The 21,549-nt window shown below is 39.7% G+C and overlaps 1 protein-coding gene across 2 annotated transcripts in view; it reads right to left on the reverse strand.

Annotated features, from left to right (window-relative positions):
- Positions 1-21,549, reverse strand: part of GARS1 (glycyl-tRNA synthetase 1) — a 53,683-nt gene that overhangs the window by 31,698 nt on the left and 436 nt on the right. For both annotated transcript variants that reach the window (XM_070787890.1, XM_070787891.1), the window contains exons 2-6: positions 4,201-4,302; positions 3,226-3,328; positions 2,063-2,204; positions 531-619; positions 27-103 (exon numbers count right to left, since the gene is read on the reverse strand). In XM_070787890.1, the coding sequence (XP_070643991.1) occupies positions 27-103; positions 531-619; positions 2,063-2,204; positions 3,226-3,328; positions 4,201-4,302 (513 nt within the window). The remainder of the gene's footprint in view (positions 1-26; positions 104-530; positions 620-2,062; positions 2,205-3,225; positions 3,329-4,200; positions 4,303-21,549) is intronic.

The raw sequence follows: 21,549 nt of genomic DNA on the forward strand, positions 1-21,549 counted from the left end.
CATGATAACGTCTCTCAAGTACTTACCTGGGCCAAGACACTTTCCATCTCTGATTTCTTCTCAGCAGAACACTTCTTATCAGACATCAATTTCTGTAAATGAGCTGCAAGAATAGTGTTGTACATGTCAATTTTAATCAATGAGAAAAAAGGACAATGTACTTTTGAGTTCAACATTGGGCAGGTGAAAAAATGAACCCAAGGATAATGTTCTTAATTTATATGAATCCTATGGCTGATTTTACAGAGACAGTCATGATACTCTCTTGATTCTTTCGGTGACTTAGAATTTCTAATTATCTGTATGTATGTGTGTGTGTGTGTGTGTGTGTGTGTGTGTACATATATATATATATTTCCTTTTTTTCCAATAAGGGACTTGTTCTATATACTAAGATCTGTGCACTTTATTCTTTGTATATTATGTCCCAAGAAAAAAAATGTAAAAACTTAAGAGAAATGTTTAATCCAAACCCTTTGCTTTGATCAATCCTACTTGAAAAGATGTTTACCTGAGATGAAAAGCCATACCTTTCAATAGATGGTCAGCACGGAAACACTCTCCATTTTTTAAATCTTTCACCATGAAGTCAGCAAATTTGTCTACATGGCCAGAAGTCCTAAGTTAATACCAAGTCAATTAGTCATTTTCATACAGCTTAACTCATAAATTTTACCTTTTAAGACAATCTGCCATCTATATATTTATCCATAGCTTACATCTGTGTCTGACAGATTAAAGCTCCCTTATCTATTATGGAATATCCCATGGTAGATAAAAATGTGTGCCAAAGAAAATTCTTCCTTAAATCTATTCCTACCTGCTACCCAAGTTTTCCCTTCCCTTACGAAAAAAAATATTAACTAGATTATACTTTTTCACAAATTGTCAAGGTCTGTGCTACTTTTCAGTATCAGTTACTCCATGCCTATCCCATTATTATTAGTGATCCAAGCAAAAGCCAAAGCCATGGGGAATTTGACTAGCCAAGAATTTGTGAGAATTCGAATAGACACTGAACCTTAAAGAAAGAGTTTTCTGCCACTGAAACCTGTAGGGACACTGGTATTATCACTATGTGGCTCCTATTAGTGGAGCAAGTAGCTAAGAATAGGTTGTCTTGATCTTTGAGATCTATCATTAAGAATTCAACTTATTTTAATTGCCTGCATTATTGAGAGAGAGCCTAAAGTATACAAAAGGCTCCTCTGGTGACTCAGATGGTAAAGAATCTGCCTGCAATGCTAGAGACCTGAGTTCAATCACTGGGCTGGGAAGATCCCATGAAGAAGGGAATGGCTACTCACTCCAGTATCCTTACCTGGAGAATTCCATGGATAGAGGAGCCTGGTAGGCTATACAGTCCATAGGGTTGCAAAGAGTCAGACATGACTGAGAGACTAATACTTTCACTTTAAAGTTTATAAATAGCAAAAATTAGCTCTTTAACAGGCAATATTAAATGAAATGATGAAAAATAGTAACAATTCCTCTTTCAGTTTCATATCCTGAAATGAAATCCTGACCTGCTTTCAACAATGTTGGTAGGAAGAATCTAAATTTCTGCATTGAAACGTCAATACAAATAGCAGTATTTAATTTAAAATATGTACATAGCTTTGCCCAGCACTTCTATGAATTTATACTAAAGAAATCACCAGGATATACAAAAAATTCATCTATTAGGATGTTCAGTGCCATCAAAACTCAGAAACTAAAACTTAAACGCCTATACTTATGCACCAGCTAAGTAAATTATGCCACATCTGTAACAGAGAATACTATTCTGTCATTAAAAATACTCTTGAAGCTTATTGACATAATGTTCACCTATATTAGGTGAGAGAAAGCTCTGTGCTACTACTAAACACCACACTATGCTACTCCTAAACTTAAAAAAAAGGATAAATACCACATTTTAAATTGGCTATCTGTTGGCAATGAGTATATATTTTGTTTTTATTTTTCAGATTTTCACAATGAACATGGGCAATTTTTTTAATCAAAAAGTTACTTAAGTATATAAATTAAAGAATTTCAGCCTTCAAAGTAGAAATCTTACTTTAAAACTGGCTCAGGGGTAAGCATGGTACAATCAATCTCCAGGATCTGTTCCTCTTGGATAAAATGCTGCCTCCAGGTCTGAATAATATTGTTTTTTAAAGCACATCCAACTGGGCCAAAATCATAAAGACCACTAACACCTGCAAAATGAGAGGAAAATGTACTCTACCTTATCACTCTGAACAAATCAAAGTAAGAAGACATCAGAAACCTGAAAGGCTCACATATTCCCAAAAAATGTATTCAAGCCAACACTTCAAATCTCCCAATTCTAAAGAGTCTTATTTCCAACTAGCTGACAGATGTTTAAACTGAAAAGCTCTTATTCCATTTACTATTTCTGCATGTGAAGGTTGAAATTTCAAGAAGGATTAGAAAAACCTAAAAACAAAAAGAAGTTCCTCTTTATTATGCAAGAAACAAAATGAAAAAGCAGATTATAGTTTTCTGCCATAGAAATGAGAAAATAACTGGCTGCTTCAGTGGAATAACAATGATGCCCAATACCCCGTTCTCCAATTTATTCTTGGTATTTGGGCTACTATTTAAACCTCAAGAAATAAAACATTTAGAGATCTGCTCAGACTAAAAATCAAATCAAGTTTCAGTGGCAAAGTATTGAAAGTTTAATACTGTTGCAATAATCTCCGTTACTTATGAAAAAATATCAGTGAATTATATTTGTCTATATAAATTCATGTAGTGTTCAAAGGGATGTAGAAATTTATCTGCATAGCTAAGAAGAATGTTTTCACCTGGCAGTTGCCATAATGAATAATATTGGAACTAGGGTTTATCACTGCCCTGTGGGGAATGGCACAGTGCAGTTGGCCAGTGCTACAAATGGCCCTCTACTACTCCCAAGTCTCCACTGGGATTTTAAGAAGAGTCTGATATGTACATGGATACATCAAACACTGCCTACCCCTCCAATTCCCTAAGTCCTAATGGAAAAAAAGCCATCTTCAAGAATAAGGAGGGTAGAAGGAAATAAGAACTGGTATCATACCAAATGAGTGACTAAATAAATAAATGCAAGATATATATCCTCTGGTTTGCATGACCTGGTACAACGAGATATCAGTTGGCAAGTTGTGCTTTTCATTTAAGAACCATATTAAGGCCACTAACAACACATTTTTTCTTTCATTAATCCCCTACCTCCATAAATAGCAAAAGCTTGATCATAGAAAAACCTCCTCTTCAGGGTATCTTCCATTTTTGCTCTGTCTACAACATCATCTTTGGGCTGTAACGCTAGCTCCTGTAAGAGATTTTTAAAGAGAAAATATGTGATTGAAGGAGTGAGTGGGAATTTCAGTTTACACACCTAAATTTACTTTATTCCTCAGAATTCAATATAAAATTTATCAGACAAGATTTTCATACCCTTAAAACAATAGAAACCTTAGGGGTTTTTCCCTCTGAGTTACAGAAAAGACACCTTTACTTAATTATTTAGGAATATGTATGCCTATTCCCAAGATTATAAAACTAAGCTTACTTAGATGTAGATACTGATAAGCAGTATCTAAATTTTAGAGGATCACTGTAGTGAAATAGTGACTTAAAACTCCAAATGAGGAATTCTCTGGCTTCCCAGTGATTAGGACTGGACGCTTTCACTGCTGGGGCTGAATTCAACCCCTGGCTGGGGAACTAAGGTGTCACAAGCTGTGCAGCTTGGCCAAAAAAAGAAAAAACTCCAAACGATTTCATTTTAGTGATGTGAGATAATTTGAAAGGTTTGTGAGCAGGTATCGGATGAATAAAACTTTTCCTTAAAAGAAAAGATTTTAAAACAGTATAACCATTATTTGTAAATATAAAAGAATTCATCAAGAAGAACACAATTGCCTTCCAGGGAATTAATGGAACACAACCAGTTTAGGGTTTTTGTCTGGTAGGAGAAGGAGTAGGTTAGGGGGAGGAACGTGTTGTAGAAAAGCTGACATTTTGAATTACACATTGAAAGGAAGGAGTCTACCAAGTAGAGAAGGAGGAGAGGGCATTCTGGATAAACAGAGATAGAGCAACTTTCAAATTTTTTTCTAGGCCTCTCCCACCCACAGAGACTAAGTAATGATGAGCAATTCTATAGCTACTTATGTTCCTTTCCGAGGATCCAAGACTCACCTTTGCTTCCAGAATCCTCTTGCGGGCTTTGAGCTCAGCTACCGCCTTATCTACATCTACTTGGGGTGCTTTATCTTCTTTGAGTTTTCGTACAAGATCTCCCTAGCCAACAAAGAGAATCAGTAGTCATGACTGGTTTCAGAAGTAAAGTTAGAAATGTGCTTTTCAGCACATCTTTTAAACAGTATCTGTGTGAGAATGAGGAAATTCAAAGGTTTATTATGTGAAAGGTCATTATGAATACTGTAGGTCTCTGCCCGCAGCATGTATAATCTAAACATATAGACAGGTACATAAATAACTACACTTGCAGAGCAATTATTACTGGTTTGTTTTCTTTGTGGGGAGGAGATGCAGAGAGGAGAAAAGCACTGATCAAAAAGTAAAAACCCTGGTTGTGTCTACCGGGTAAGAATCTGCCTTGCAATTCAGGGGGATAGGGGTTTGATCCCTGGTCGGAGAACTAAGATCCCATATGCCGCAGGGCAACTAAGACCACAGGCTACAATTAGGCAGCATGCACTCTGCAACTAGAGGAAGCCTGCTCCCTGCAACAGAGATCCAGCACAGCCACACACACACACACACAAAATAAGAGCAAGATAAGCACTGAGAACTCAGAAGAACCAATGAATAGACTACCATCTCCTTGAATCTCTGTTTTTTCTTGCGTACAAAAAAAAAAAAAAAAGACTGTTTTAGTTTTCTGCTTACTTCTCTGCCCATTTGTTCTCAGTCACTTACCTTCCTCTGCCCTTTACTATTGCATTTTTTTCCTTGCTAATTTCTTTAGACTACTTTATTCACTTCCAACAACCTACCACCTGTACATTGATTTTCTTACAGTAATGTGGTAGAATAAGTAATCTGAGAGAACAAACAAAACGTTACCACATGGTCTGGGAAATTTCAAGATGAGAAATTAAAAGGTATCAAATTAATAGAGCCCTGGGGGGCCCATCAGAAGCAACTGCTCTCTAAAGTAGACCTTCCATAGGCCTTTCAGGATTTTCAGTTTAAGGTTACAAAAATAATAAGCACTCAGCTCAAAATTTTAAAATCCATGAGGAAGAGAGCCACCATGAGTGAGACCCGGCAGAAACAACAAATAACAAAATTAGATCCTTTAAAAGTATTTGAATGACCAAACATACTTTTTAAATGCTCAAGATGTTTAAAGTAAAATAAAAAGAGGAATCAAAAACATGAGTCAAGAATAAGAGACTATCAAAAACAATCAGGGGACTTGAAAAAGAACCACATAGAACATTGGGAAATAATCACTGAAATTAAAAACCCAATGGACAGTTTAAACAGCAGATCAGACAGTTGAAGAGAGAATTAGTGACTTAGAAAAGAAATTATCCCTGGATAATTTTCATTCCATGGAATGGAACAGAAAGACGAAGTTGAAAATACAGATAATCATACACAGAAAAGAGAATGGAAATGGGATACATGTTCTCCTTATTCCCCTCTTGTCAGGAAGCATTTAACAGGAGGCTTCCTGTGTGCTGTTTTGCATCTGTCATGAATCCTCTGTCCCTTATTAATTCCTGAATATTCAGGAATTAAGTGGAGTAGCAAACTACTCCCGGGGCTTAGGAATGCATGCATTGCCTTCCTTAGTTTTTCCATACAGTGATAAATAACTATTTACGACCTTCTTCCTTTTTATGAACCATACGGTAAGAGTGATTATTTACAACCCTCTCTCTTTCATATCAATGACCTCATGTTTCCTTGACAACTTGTACGTTTTTATTTATCTCTGCTGAAAATAGCTACCTTGTAAGACAGTATAAACACCCACACAATGTTGAATAAAACACCTTTGCTCCATCAGAGCTTGAGGCCCCGTGTCTTTCTTTTTTTCCTTCTCTCTCTCTCTCTCAGGCTAATTCTCTGGAGCTCAGAAACCCGTCGTGCTCATTCTCCTGCCCAGGCTTCTAAGACCCTCCTGAGAAGGCGCACTGTGCATTCACCCCCTTGAGAGGGCGCCAGGTGCCTATTGAAGTCCTTTAATGGACTGGAACCTGGTGGTCCGGAGTCGACGACAAGAAAGTAAAGGAGAAAGAGGCTGATATTCCTTGGTTTATACAGAAAACCAATAAAGTCCCTGACACAGGGCTTGCTCTGTTCACAAAGGCCTCAGGCGCCCTCTCGATGGGGTGAAGGCATAGAGCGCCTTTTCAAGAGGGTCTTAGAAGCCTGGGCAGGAAAGTGAACCCAGAGGGCCTCTGTGCTCCAGAGAATTAGCCTGAGAGAGAGAGAGAGAGAGAGAGAGAGAAGACACGGGGACCAAAGCTCTGATGGAGCAAATGTGTTTTAACCAACATGGTGTGGGCATACATACTGTCTTACAAGGTAGTTATTCTCAGCAAAGATAAAGATTAAAATTCAAGACTTACAAAAAACATACATGATTCATATTAAAGAGACAGAGTTGTAAACAATCACTTTTACCGTATGGTTCATAAGAAGGAAGAGGGTATTTATCACTGTATTGAAAAACTAACAAGGAAATGCCTGGATTCCTCAGCCCCGGGAGAGGCTTGCCTCTCCTCTTAATTCCTGAATATTCAGAAATTAATAAGGAACAGAGAACTCCTGACAGATCCAAAACAGTATACAGGAAGCCTCCTGTTAAATGCTTCCTGACAGGTGCCCTCAGGAGCGACACAAGCCCTGTATCAAGGACTTTATTGGTTTTCTGCATAAACCAAGGAATATCAGCCTCTTTCTCTCTTTTACTTTCTTATCATCAACTCCGGACCACCAGGTTCCAGTCCATTAAAGGACCTCAACAAGTGGTACCCGAACAGGAGCCTGGTACACTTTGTAGATTTGGACGGAGTGACCCCAAGGGCCCATTGAGGCCGGTAAGTACTAACAAATGGGTAATATGGCTGGAAAGCCCCATCACTTTTCTACTTTACTTCAGCACTTATTTAAAGTTCAGGGACTTTCAGTTTCGTGTCAGCGAATAGAAGCTTGCCTTCAGACAGTGGCTGAATGTAACCCTTGGTTCCCTGATGAAGGTAGTTTTGAATTAGAACAACATAAAATATTTCAGAATTTTCCTACAAGCCCTGCCCCGGTTGCTCCAAGTGCTCCTCTCCTGCCAGTGGGCACAAATCCTAAAGTTTCTCCCTTGCTAGAACCTAATTATTCTGGCAACGACTCCCCTAAGACACCTTTTGACATTAAAACCAACAACACCTTTCTGAACAACAATAATATACCTACTCACTCTCCTTCATGACAGAGGCTCTCTGAATTGCTGGCTTTACAATCACAGGTCTCTGAAGCCGATGGTTTCTCCGCCTTTCCAGTTTTTAGAAATCCTGACGCTCAAGGGCAAATAATACCTCATTATGAGGGTATTAACCTTCTTCACATGCAACAAATTAAAAAAGCTATAACTATGTACAGCCCACATTCACCTTTTACTAAAGCATTTCTAAATTCTGTAACATCCTCTATTGGAGATTTTATTCCCCATGATTGGCAAACTTTAATAACAGCTTTCCTTAAACAAGGAGAAATTCAAATTACGATGTCATCTCAGATTTTATGACAATTCAAAAAGGGGGATAAAATTGCTCAATTACTTCTTTTACCTTATATTTCTATTAACTCCTCTAATGATATACGGACGGGCGGATTCAGCAGTACAGATCAAAAACAGTCCTTTTGGACATCATTAGTATCTGAATTTGCCTGACCAACTATAAATATCAAAATTAATGGTAAAAGATTTTCTGGTCTCCTCGACACTGGGTCTGATATTACTATTATTTCCAAACATTTATGGCCCAAATCCTGGCCTGTACAAAAAATTTCTTGCCAAATTGCAGGGATTTCTCAAACCAAAGTACAAGAGGTTTATCAGAGTACTCAGATTTATCCATGTGAGAGACCAGAAGGCCAATCTGCAACACTAAGACCTTATGTGATAGATGCACCCCTTAACCTGATAGGAAGGGACTTACTTATGTGATGGCAAACTCAGATATACATTCCACATTTTTCCTAGAGGCCACTGCTCATATAACTTGGAAGAATGACGAGCCCATTTGGACAGAGCAGTGGCCCCTCACAAAAGACAAATTACAGGCGGCTAAGGAACTTACAGATACACAACTAGAATTAAAGCATATTGAGGAATCTTGTTCTCCTTGGAACTCTCCTATTCTCATTATTTAAAAAAAAAAAAAAATCTAACAAATGGCATCTCCTCAGTTCAGTTGAGTCGCTCAGTCGTGTCCGACTCTTTGCGACCCCATGAATCACAGCACGCCAGGCCTCCCTGGCCATCACCAATTCCCGGAGTTCACTCAAACTCACGTCCATCGAGTCAGTGATGCCATCCAGCCATCTCATTCTCTGTTGTCCCCTTTTCCTCCTGCCCCCAATCCCTCCCAGCACCACAGTCTTTTCCAATGAGTCAACTCTTTGCATGAGGTGGCCAAAGTACTGGAGCTTCAGCTTTAGCATCATTCCCTCCAAAGAACACCCAGGGCTGATCTCCTTCAGAATGGACTGGTTGGATCTCCCTGCAGTCCAAGGGACTCTCAGGAGTCTTCTCCAACACCACAGTTCAAAAGCATCAATTCTTCGGCGTCTCCTAACAGACCTTAAAGAAGTTAATGCATCTGTGAAACCTATGGGTGCATCACCTACCACTATTCCTTAAAATCGGCATATTATTATTATTGATTTACAAGATTGCTTTTTTAATATACCTTTACACCCTTTAGACCGAGAGAGATTCGCTCTGTCTCTCCCTTATCCTAATCATACTGGACCCCATAAATGGTACCAATGAACTGTACTGCCACAAGGGATGATGAATTCTCCCACCATGTGTCAGTACTACGTAGCCAAAGCCCTTGAGCCTGTGAGAAAGCAATTTCCTAACTTTCTTGTTATTCACTATATGGATGATATATTGTTTTCAGCTCCATCTATCTTAGAAACTTAACACGTTTGATATAGCTCAACTATGCTTAAAAAACTCTGGATTAATCATTGCCCCTCAAAAAATTCAAACCTCTACACCTTACCATTACTTGGGGTTTGTTGTTAATAGACAATGTATTACTCCCCAACTACCTCAGATCCGTACTGATAAATGATCAACCTTAAATGATTTTCAAAAGCTCTTAGGTGATATAAATTGGATTAGATATTCTTTAGACATTGCTAATTATCAACTGAATAACCTATTTAATACTTTAAAAGGAGATCCTGATTTAAATAGCCCTCATTCACTTTCTCAAGAGGCACGAGAGGAACTCTATTTGGTGCAAAGTAAATTACAAAAACAATTTCTTACTCACATCAAACTAGATTTACCTCTAGAATTATTTGTACTCCCCTCTCTTCATTCTCCCACAGGACTTCTTGCCCAACAAGAACACCCAGTAGAATGGATCTACACCCGTTTTAGGGGAATAAAGTCACTTACACCCTACCTGAATTTAATTGCTCTAATCATTATCAATGGAAGAAATAGGACTAAAACTCTAATTAGCTCTGATCCTCATAAAATTGTAATACCTATCAATAAATCTCAATTTGAGAACACATTACAAACGTCTACCAATTTCCAAATAGCTTTTCTGGAATATTTTGGAGAAATTACATTTCATTATCCTTGTGGTAAGCTGTGGAATTTCTTCAAAAATACTGAATTTATTATTTCTCACGTTACCAGCTCCCAGCCTATACCACAGGCTGAGGTTTTTTATAGAGATGGGACTAAAAACGCCAAAGCTTCAGTCTGGTCTCTTAAGGAATATAAAGTCTTTTATACTAAATTTCATTCTGCTCAACAAAATAAATTATATGCTCTTATTCAAGTTATTTGCCTACATCCTTTCCCCATTAATATAGTCTCTGACTCTATATATTCAGTTTTTGTATTAAAAAACATAGAAACCTCCACGATAAACTCCAATCAACTTACTATTTAACAACTCTTTTTTGAACTACAATCTGTTTTTAGAAACTGCAGTTCTCCCATTTATATTACACATATTCGAGCACATTGTTTACTTCCTGGCCCCAAGACTTATGGTAATGAGCAAGCTGATAAATTGGTTTCCTTTGCTACTCCAGATACTTCTTGACTTCCTACTTTTGCATTCCAGTCCTCTATAATGAAAAGGACATCTTTTTGGGGTGTTAGTTCTAAAAGGTCTTGTAGGTCTTCATAGAACCGTTCAGCTTCTTCAGCGTTACTGGTTGGGGCATAGACTTGGATTACTGTGATATTGAATGGTTTGCCTTGGAAATGAAGTGATCATTCTGTCGTTTTTGAGACTGCACCCAAGTACTGCATTTCGGACTCTTTTGTTGACCATAATGGCTACTCCATTTCTTCTGAGGGATTCCTGCCCATAGTAGTAGATATAATGGTCATCTGAGTTAAATTCACCCATTCCAGTCCATTTTAGTTCGCTGATTCCTAGAATGTCAACATTCACTCTTGCCATCTCTTGTTTGACCACTTCTAATTTGCCTTGATTCATGGACCTGACATTCCAGGTTCCTATGCAATACTGCTCTTTACAGCATCGGACCTTGCTTCTATCACCAGTCACATTCACAGCTGGGTATTGTTTTTGCTTTGGAAAACTTAGCAGTGGCCACAGGACTGGAAAAGGTCAGTTTTCATTCCAATCCCAAAGAAAGGCAATGCCAAAGAATGCTCAAACTACTGCACAATTGCACTCATCTCACATGCTAGTAAAGTAATGCCCAAAATTCTCCAAGCCAGGCTTCAGCAATACATGAACCGTGAACATCCTGATGTTCAAGCTGGTTTTAGAAAAGGAAGAGGAACCAGAGATCAAATTGCCAACATCTGCTGGATCATCGAAAAAGCAAGAGAGTTCCAGAAAAACAACTATTTCTGCTTTATTGACTATGCCAAAGCCTTTGACTGTGTGGGTCACAATAAACTGTGGAAAATTCTGAAAGAGATGGGAATACCAGACCACCTGACCTGCTTCTTGAGAAATCTGTATGCAGGTCAGGAAGCAACAGTTAGAACTGGACATGGAACAACAGACTGGTTCCAAATAGGAAAAGGAGTACGTCAAGGCTGTATATTATCATCCTGCTTATTTAATTTATATGCAGAGTACATCATGAGAAACGCTGGACTGGAAGAAACACAAACTGGAATCAAGACTGCCAGGAGAAATATCAATAACCTCAGATATGCAGAGGACACCACCCTTATGGCAGAAAGTGAAGAGGAACTAAAAAGCCTCTTGATGAAAGTGAAAGTGGACACTGAAAAAGTTGGCTTAAAGCTCAACATTCAGAAAACGAAGATCATGGCATCCAGTCCCATCATTTCATGGGAAATAGATGGGAAAACAGTGGAAACAGTGTCAGACTTTATTTTTGGGGGCTCCAAAATCACTGCAGATGGTGATTGCAGCCATGAAATTAAAAGACGCTTACTCCTTGGAAGGAAAGTTATGACCAACCTAGATAGCATATTCAAAAGCAGAGACATTACTTTGCCAACAAAGGTCCGTCTAGTCAAGGCTATGGTTTTTCCTGTGGTCATGTATGGATGTGAGAGTTGGACTGTGAAGAAAGCTGAGCGCTGAAGAATTGATGCTTTTGAACTGTGGTGTTGGAGAAGACTCTTGAGAGTCCCTTGGACTGCAAGGACATCCAACCAGTCCATTCTGAAGGAGACCAGCCCTGGGTGTTCTTTGGAAGGACTGATGCTAAAGCTGAAACTCCAGTACTTTGGCCACCTCATGCGAAGGGTTGACTCACTGGAAAAGACTCTGATGCTGAGAGGGATTAAGGGCAGGAGGAGAAGGGGATGACAGAGAATGAGATGGCTGGATGGCATCACTGACTCGATGGACGTGAGTCTGAGTGAACTCCAGGAGTTGGTGATGGACAGGGAGGCCTGGCGTGCTGCGATTCATGGGGTCGCAAAGAGTCGGACACGACTAAGCGACTGAAGTGAACTTGCTACTCCAGAAGAACAGCATGCTCTGTTGCATAACAATGCTGGCTCCCTACACCATCTATGGAATATCCCATACCACCAGGCTAAAGAAATTATTAGTAATTGCTCTACTTGTAGACCCCTATATCTTGGACCCATCGCACAAGGTATTAATCCTCGCAGTTTGCAACCTAATGAACTATGGCAAATGGATATAACTCATTGCCCTGAACTTTCTCCATCTTCTTTCTTGCATGTCTGTATCGACACTAATTTTTCTTTTATTTGGGCCACATCTCGTCGCGGTGAGCCTACAAAACACATTATAACTCACTTATTAACTTGTTTTGCTGTAATGGGAACTCCCAGTTCTATAAAAACACAATGGCCCTGCCTATATTTCTAGACACTTTAAACAAGTTTTACAATCTTTTTCTATTACACATATTACAGGTATTCCTTATAATCCACAGGCACAAGGCATAGTCGAACGAGCACATCACACACTAAAGTTACAAATAAAAAATTTAAAATGGGGGAATACACAGGAACACTACTGTCTTCCTTATCTAAAGCAGACTTTACTATATTCCAACATAAGATATTTTCTAAACCTATAACTATTGTTAATACAGCTTTATTTGTTTTAAATTTTTTAAACTTACCACAGGGAGATATTTTAACGAGGGCAGAAAAGCATTTCGAGGAATTGAAGGACGCTTCTCTTCCTCTGCCCATCTGGTACAAAGACAGGTTAACGAAACAATGGAAATCTGGGAAACTAATCTTACAGGGAAAGGGGTATGCTTGTATTTCCCCAGATGGATCCAACAAACTCACATGGCTTCCTCTTCAGAAGATTCGACTCAAGGGGGCCCCCGGCCTTCAAAATGGAGACGGGACAACAAAAACCCCAGGAGGAAGAAATTCCAATATGGGCCATGCCGGCTCGAATGATCTCCAGGAAACATCACCCTCGGTGGCATCACCCTTATGATCTCCCCACTTGGGGACAAATAAAACCCTTATTAATCAAGCTAAAAATCTGGTTTCTCAACAGAGAATGCTTCAGCGTCCTGAATACGTTCTCCTGAGAATGCTCAGTCTCCTGACCTGTGCCTCCCCTGCGTGAACCGGATTAACTAATCAGACTTAACTGGGCTTACTTACTCAACCCACCTTTATTGCATGTCATAAAATGGACGGAGAAAAGAGAGATCCTGTCAATGACTCCACCCATATGCCCCCTCCCTGGGGAGGAGGGAAAACTAATTAACATTTCTTTAGGCTATGAAGTCCTTCCCTTGTGACCTGGGCCCAGGAAAATTATGCATAAACGTCAGCCAACAAACTTGGGCTTTTGTCCTGCCTCCAAAAGAAGACTTTCGGACATTGCTTGGATTATTTACTGCCCTTTCTTTGTCTGTGAACCATGTTTATACTACTGAGACTTTAGGGAAAGAGTTAGGGAAAGAACAAAGAACATTATGCAAAGGGTTTACTTATAAGAACTTTACACATACTCCTGTTCATTGGGACAAATGTCAAGCCAAATCAGGAAAATTAATGTTTGTGGCTAATTATACAATTGTTGACTGGGGACCCCATGGTATGTGGTTTTCTAACTGCTCAGAAGAGGACAACAGCACGGTGTGTGACTATGTTGCGCAAGTGACATGGAAGGTCACCGACACTGCGATGGAGCACTACCACAACAAAGGACTTCTTGGGTGGCTTGAAGGTGGATAGCCCCACCTCGTCCTAGGATGGTCCTCGACAAACAGAGTGGGCCTGAACAATGGGACGCTTGGAAACTTGCTGCAAGCACCGAAGAACTTGGAACTTGGACCGGACATTTCACAGGGACCAGTCGTGGTCTTCGTAACTATTTCTTTTGCTATAATCAGTCATATTTTATACAGGCCTGTGTCCCACTTTCTTTTGTTATAGCCAAAGAAAATTTACAATAAGACTTTACGTTCTGTAACTTGTATTAATTGCAAACTATATACTTGTCTTAACTCCTCTATCTCTTTAAGAAATGGTTCCCTTTTGATTCTTCGATCTCGACGTAATTTGTGGTTACCAGTAAATCTCCAACGACCCTGGGAAGAAGGTCTCATGGCTGGACTTGCTTCCAGATTACTTCAATTTTGTGTCACTCCTGTTCATTTTAATCACAGTGCCTACGACTGGGAACAAATCAAATTTCATTTACAAAATATACATCATAACGCCTCTCTGAATGTACAATTACTGCAAAAGGAAATCTTTGAAACTTTTTCTAAACGTCTCCCCTCCTCCACTAATTTGGAAACTTTAGCTGAACAACTAGCCAATCAATTATCTGGGCTAGACCCACGAAGATGGTTTCAAAGTATTACCCACTGCATCAGGTCTGGAACTGTAACTTTGGTGATTGTCTTGATAATTATATTTGTTGTTTATCATTGCCTTTCTATAAGGTTGGTTAATACTAAACAATGGAGAAGGCAATGGCACCCCACTCCAGTACTCTTGTCTGGAAAATCCCATGGACGGAGGAGCCTGGTAGGCTGCAGTCCATGGGGTTGCTAAGAGTCGGACACGACTGAGCGACTTCACTTTCACTTTTCAGTTTCATGCATTGGAGAAGGAAATGGCAACCCACTCCAGTGTTCTTGCCTTAAGAATCCCAGGGACGGGGGAGCCTGGTGGGCTGCCGTCTATGGGGTCACACAGAGTTTGACATGACTGAAGCGAGTTAGCAGCAGCAGCAGCAGCAATACTAAACAAACTCAACTGGTCAAGACCTTTTTTTACAAATATAATAAAATAGGGAGAATTGTCAGGAAGCATTTAACGGGAGGCTTCCTGTGTGCTGTTTTGCATCTGTCATGAATCCTCTGTCTCTTATTAATTCCTGAATATTCAGGAATTAAGTGGAGTAGCAAACTACTCCCGGGGCTGAGGAATGCATGCACTGCCTTCCTTAGTTTTTCCATACGGTGATAAGTAACTATTTACGACCTTCTTCCTTTCTATGAACCATACGGTAAGAGTAATTATTTACAACCCTCTCTTTCATATCAATGACCTCATGTTTCCTTGATAACTTCTAAGTTTTAATTTTATCTCTGCTGAAAATAGCTACCTTGTAAGACAGTATAAACACCCACACAATGTTGAATAAAACACCTTTGCTCTATCAGAGCTTGAGTCCCCGTGTCTTTCTTTTTTTCCTTCTCTCTCTCTCTCTCTCTCTCTCTCTCTCTCAGGCTAATTCTCTGGAGCTCAGAAACCCCTCATGCTCATTCTCCTGCCCAGGCTTCTAAGACCCTCTTGAGAAGGCGAACTGTGCCTTCACCCCCTCGAGAGGGCGCCAGGTGCCTTTGTGAGCGACACAAGCCCTGTATCTAGGATTTTATCGGTTTTCTGCGTAAACCAAGGAATATCAGCCTCTCTCTCTCTCTTTTACTTTATGGTCAACTCCGGACCACCAGGTTCCGGTCCATTAAAGGACCTCAACACCCTCTACTTTCAAACTGATTCCTCCTTTCTCTTTCTAAAACCCCAACTCCTTTGAGGGGCCTACCATCATCCTTTCCCCATTGTGGATATTTTCCCAAACTCCTGCCTACTTCCCTCATTCAGTGAACAGAACCCCCTCTCCTGTAATTCATGCTATTTCAGAATGTCCCAGTTAGGAGGCAAAAAAGCTGTTTAAAATGATCTGAACTAAGAACCTAACTCTGCTTATAAACGAGAAGTATTTCCCCAGTTTAACATACACTGAATTTTCCAGGGATGCACCCAGGAAAATGTATTTTAAAGGAAGACTAAAATCAACTATGCATGAGTGCTCAGTCACTCAGTTGTGTGGTATTCTTTGCGACCCCATGGGCTGTAGCCCACCATGCTCTGTGTCCATGGAACTTTCCAGGCAAGAATACTGGAGCAGGTTGCCATGCCCTCCTCCAGGGGATCTTCCCAATCTAGGGATCAAACCTGTGTCTCTTGCATCATCTGCACTGGCGGGCTGATTCTTTACCACTGTGCCACCTGGGAAGCCCCCAAATAAACTACACCTTAACTAAAAAAATAAAAAAGAAGACTATACCTTGCTTTGTTCAGAATTTTAGAAAGTTGCTATTGTTTGAAACAAAAAACAAAGAAGACATGTGACTACCGGCTATGCTGCTGCCTTGAGTAAACAATGCAATATATCTTTATCAGTGTGCATTAATAGCAACTGCATTCAGAGTAAATCTGTATAGGAGTATAAGCATCTGCTTCAGAGAAGGCAATGACACCCCACTCCAGTACTCTTGCCTGGAAAATCCCATGGACAGAGGAGCCTGGTAGGCTGCAGTCCATGGGGTCGCTGAGGGTCGGACACGACTGAGCGACTTCACTTTCATTTTTCACTTTTCATGCATTGGGGAAGGAAATGGCAACCCACTCCAGTGTTCTTGCCTGGAGAATCCCAGGGACAGGGGAGCCTGATGGGCTGCCATCTATGGGGTTGCACAGAGTCGGACACAACTGAAGCGACTTAGCAGCAGCAACAGCAGCATCTGCTTACTTCAGTAAAACTTCCAGTGGAGTCATACCCCCAAACTTACGTACTGAAATACATATTATTATAAATTACTTTTTATTTGTATTACATTTAGAGCACTATGTGTACATACAGTTTTCCTATGAAATATTGTATTTCTGAGGCATGAATTTCATTACAGGGTAGTAATGAATTTCAAAATATGTGGTATAAAAGGGGACACTGAGTCTGATATTGTTGAGAGTCACTGAGTTGGTTCTTCTTTTCATTCTCTTATTACATACAAATAGGTCTGGTCTGTTATTATACTAACAGTTTTTATTATCTTGACCTCTCTAGCAAAAGCAACATCCTCAGTCACCTTCTAATTTTAACTTCTTTATTAACACACACAATACCTGACATGACCCCATCAATGGATTGGCTTATTTATTTACATGCATTTTATTTGTCCCTGCCATTATACGGCAGGCTCTTTTAAGACAGGAACCTAGAATGTCAGTTCTGGCACTCAAATATTTCTTGCCTGCTATCACAACCTAAACCTAGCACCCTCCCAAGCACTTAACACTTGGTAAAGATCTACTGGCTTGGTCTTTACACATTCAGTGGTTCTTTTCCCCTGCTCTACCTGTCAGAACACTTATCTCGTAAAGGTTCATTAACAGTGCTTTTTGATGGGTATAAGAACCTATGAGAGTCTGTGTTCTGAAAAGAGGGTGGCAAGCAGTTCTTTTGAACGTCTAAAAGAAGTAAACAGTTCTTCTGAATACCCACCTTTGTGTGTCAAGTGCTGGCACTCCCATGTTTTCTTTTGGAGCTTTTCAAAGCACCGGGCAAGCAAGTGCTTGGTAAAGGTAAGAAGAACTTAAAATTAATTTTCCTGAATCATTTTTTCTGTTTTATAAAGTTCAGGCATAGAATGAGGCACACATACATTCCAGGAGAGGCTCACTATCAACAGAAGCAGTAGAAGAGTCAGGAATCCTATGCTGAGTTAATCATCTCTAAAAATCTCAATTAAGAAAATATTTGACCTATAGGGGTGGGATGAGGAGGGAGATGGGAGGGAGATTCAAAAGGAAGGGGATATATGTATACTTATGGCTGGTTCATGTTGAGGTTTGACAGAAAACCACAAAATTCTGTAAAGCAATTATCCTTCAATTAAAAAATAAACAAATTTTTTTAAAAAAAGAAAATAATCGAGTTTACTCTGAATAATGGAATAATTAAAACCATGATTTATAATGATCTAATTCTGAAAACAAAAGTTGCAGTTGATCTAAACATGGAAAGAAAGTACTTACGGATTCCTAATTTCTAATTATTTTCTCTCCTCTTTCTTCACCACAGACTATTGTGTGTGTGTTGAATGAAATCAATGTGAAATATCAATATTTCTAAGTTACCTTTAAGATACATCAACTAGAAGCTTAATTTCTGCATAAATTCTTACCATAAAGACATAGATTAGAACTAAAAGTCTGTGTTTATAAAATGAAATAATTATAGGTGAGAAATCATTCCAACAGACCTTTTTCATTCATCCTTCATACATATCATGGTGCATATTCAGTAGGCCAAGAAAAACAAGAAAACATTATCTTTTAATGATGTTTTAACTTTCTACCTATGGACCTAGAGGGTTCTTGTTAAGATTAATAAACTAATTTCAGATTCCCAAGTGTTTTACAACTATTGACAAAAACTTCATAAATGTATCATTTGTCCTTGATGGATTAAGCAAGAGCTTTAATGGGCACTCTTAGTTCAGAAAATCAAAGCAGAGAAAAATCCAGGGCTCTAACATTTCCCAAGACTGACTTTATTGGCCACAAATACCGTCAGTTGCTTTTCTGAAGTGACAGTCTTACTTCACTCATTTTACAGAAAATGAATGAATGCCAAAACCCAAGACTGAATAACACTCATCAGGCATTTTAGTATGTTTCATTTTTGCAACTCAATCGTAAGTGCTTTTCCTCAATCAACATACATGAGTATGCCTTATACATACTTCCTATTTTTGTCACACAGAATATTAAAAAGATGTGTACACAAAGGTCTGAATTTAACAAAATTAGTAATTTTTACTGCTTTTTCAAGGACACTCTAAAGCGAAACTGAGACAGGATTTGTTTGCTTGTTTTCAAAGTGTGACACTGTGGTAGAGAATATAAAGGTTTAGTGGCCCTTACTTGGTAAGTGCTACAGGCCAGCAGTTTTATTCACCATGCTCTGCACCATCAGTGCAAATGTCCACAGAGTGAACGATGCCAATAACATCTTAGTTTTATCATGAAAATGGTTTTGACCCTGGAGACCTCCAAGGGTTTGCAGACCACACTTTGAGAACCACTGCCCTAGAGCCACTTCCCAAACAAGACACTCCAGGATATGTTTATCAGCATGGTGGTGGTTGTGGTGCCAATGTATCAGAACGTTTTTCAAATATAAAAGACTGTTCTTTATTCCGAGTTATGGCCTGTCCTTTCTTAGGTATTAAAATATATTTTCTTCTATGAAATAAAAGGGGAAACCAGATGGTAGTTTCTTGATTGCACTGCTTTGTTTTTTTTAAATGCCCTCATTTGGCAAAATGGGGCTTCCCTGGTAGCTCAGTGGTAAAGAATCCGCCTGCAACGCAGGAGACCCGAGTTTGATCCCTGGGTCAGGAAGATCTCCTAGCGAAGGAAATGGCAACCCACTCCAGTATTCTGGCCTGGAAAATCCTATGGACAGAGGAACCTGGTGGTGGGCTCCAGTTCGTGGGGTCACAAAAGAGTATGACACTACTTGACAACTAAACAACAACAAACCTGGCAAAATAAAGTCTGGCCACTCTATGCTAATTTCCAATTTGTTTTTAGCTCAATGCCCTAGGGTGTCCTTCATCAAACAATTAACAGTTTTCTAGATGCTCTGAGGCCCTTTTACAAGCTCCAAAACTAAATTCTTCAGGAAATAACTAAGAATATGCCATGGTGAAACACATTTCAGCCAATCAACAAACCAAATCTGTAAAAAAACAGCAGCATTCACATGGCATACCAGATTGGCAAATTTATACGAACTAGCTATTTATCCAAAACACATGCCACTAACGAAACCCGTTATTAAGCACCTTACAAATCCCACTCCAAGGATGCCTTCAATTGCACAAACTTCACAGTGGAAATTGTATCTCATTTCTTCGAAAGCAAAAAAAAAAAAAAAAAGGTTAACCAGATAATCTTTAAATTCCCTTCCAGTTGACCCTGAAAGCAGTGTGATTCAAAGTCCCAGGTAGTTAACTGATTTATGTGTGGTCCTGAAAAATTAGGAAAAGAAAACACAAACTGACAGACTAACTTACATATTCGGAAAATAGCTTGAAGCGCCAAATATCTAGCAATCAAGCCAACACAAACAATACACAAGACAGTAATAATAGCGGAAGGCTATTCCCCCATCAAAGTGTACTTCAGTTAACTAGTTCCAGAGTCTTGCTACAGATGGATAATGTGCACTGCAGTTCCAGGGTAACGTGGCAGAGGGAGGGGCTTGGGTGTGCGTTTTCCCAAATTAGATGTATTCTCCCTTCTAAAGTGAAGGATATGAAGAAAGAGGGGGGAAAAAAAAGTTGAGACAGAAAAGACAAAGGAATCACACTTAATTGTATTTAAGGAGGGTGTGTGGAGGAAGATGGAGAATATGCATTCATAAAGCTCTGATACCAAGAAAAAAGAATAAATTAAGCCCACAGTAAAATTAAATAGGATAGAATCAATCAGGCTCAAACTAGAGAGAAGTAGATAAAGTGGCAGAATTTGCCGAATTTTCTGCAGCACTGCCCCAATGAATTATTTCCGAGAGAGGGATCCACCCTCCGTAGCCAAGGCAAGTTATTGCATCAGGCGCCGGTGCTGGAGAAACCCGTTCTGTGCTTCCTACTAGGTCATCTACTCTTGGGGTTCAATTCCAAGCTTCTGGTTCTACCTGACTGGATGTGAGAATACCCTGTCCTCTCTAAATTCTGATGTCCATGCAGTGCCCTAGGAAAAGGAGGCCTGGATTAAACCACCAAGCTCTCCAGCCCATGAAACCTCCCTCCCTTCCGCAAAATCAAATTTCAAAATGTTCCATATGAAGGATGGCTGCCTTCACCGAGTAACTCAGGAACATTTACAGCTTCTCACGTTTACGATCTGAAAGTTCACTCGTTTCAAGTGGTCTTTTCGGAACCCAGAAAATGACAGGAGCGAAGGATGATGAACTCACATTATTAGAGGAAAGAGAGAAAGTTCAAAACCTCCCCTTATCCAGGTCTCAACTATTTTACTTTCTCAGCGGACCATTCGGCTAACTAAGCACCGAATGAAGATGTCAAGGAAGAAACACTATTTAAAGCATCTCAAAGATTAAAAAAAAGAGAGTCAGGCGGTAAGAAGAGAGAACCCGCAGCTTCTTCGGCTCGTAACTGACCAGGGAGGAATTAGGAATCTCGCCACCCAGGAAGCACAAAGAACATAGCAGGGACAGGAAATCTAAAATTGAGGTTATTAAAAAAATAAATAAATAAAATAAAATAAAATTGAGGTTATTGAGCTAGAACAGGGTGGAGAAGCTAAGGGTTACAGATCCCAGCGTCATCGGAGAGGGAAGAGGCAAGGCAGTAACAAGGACTGGGAAAGGAGAACAGATCGCGAGAGAAGGGACGCAGGATGTCGAGGGATCCGCGGGAGTCACCCAAGGAGAGGGGAGGAGAGGGATCCACGGGAGGGAAGGTGGCCGGAGCACGCGGGGACTTGAGTCCAAAGTGAAGGAGGCGAGGAAG

Source organism: Bos indicus, chromosome 4, assembly GCF_029378745.1.
Source record: "Bos indicus isolate NIAB-ARS_2022 breed Sahiwal x Tharparkar chromosome 4, NIAB-ARS_B.indTharparkar_mat_pri_1.0, whole genome shotgun sequence".
NCBI classification, from domain to species: domain Eukaryota; kingdom Metazoa; phylum Chordata; class Mammalia; order Artiodactyla; family Bovidae; genus Bos; species Bos indicus.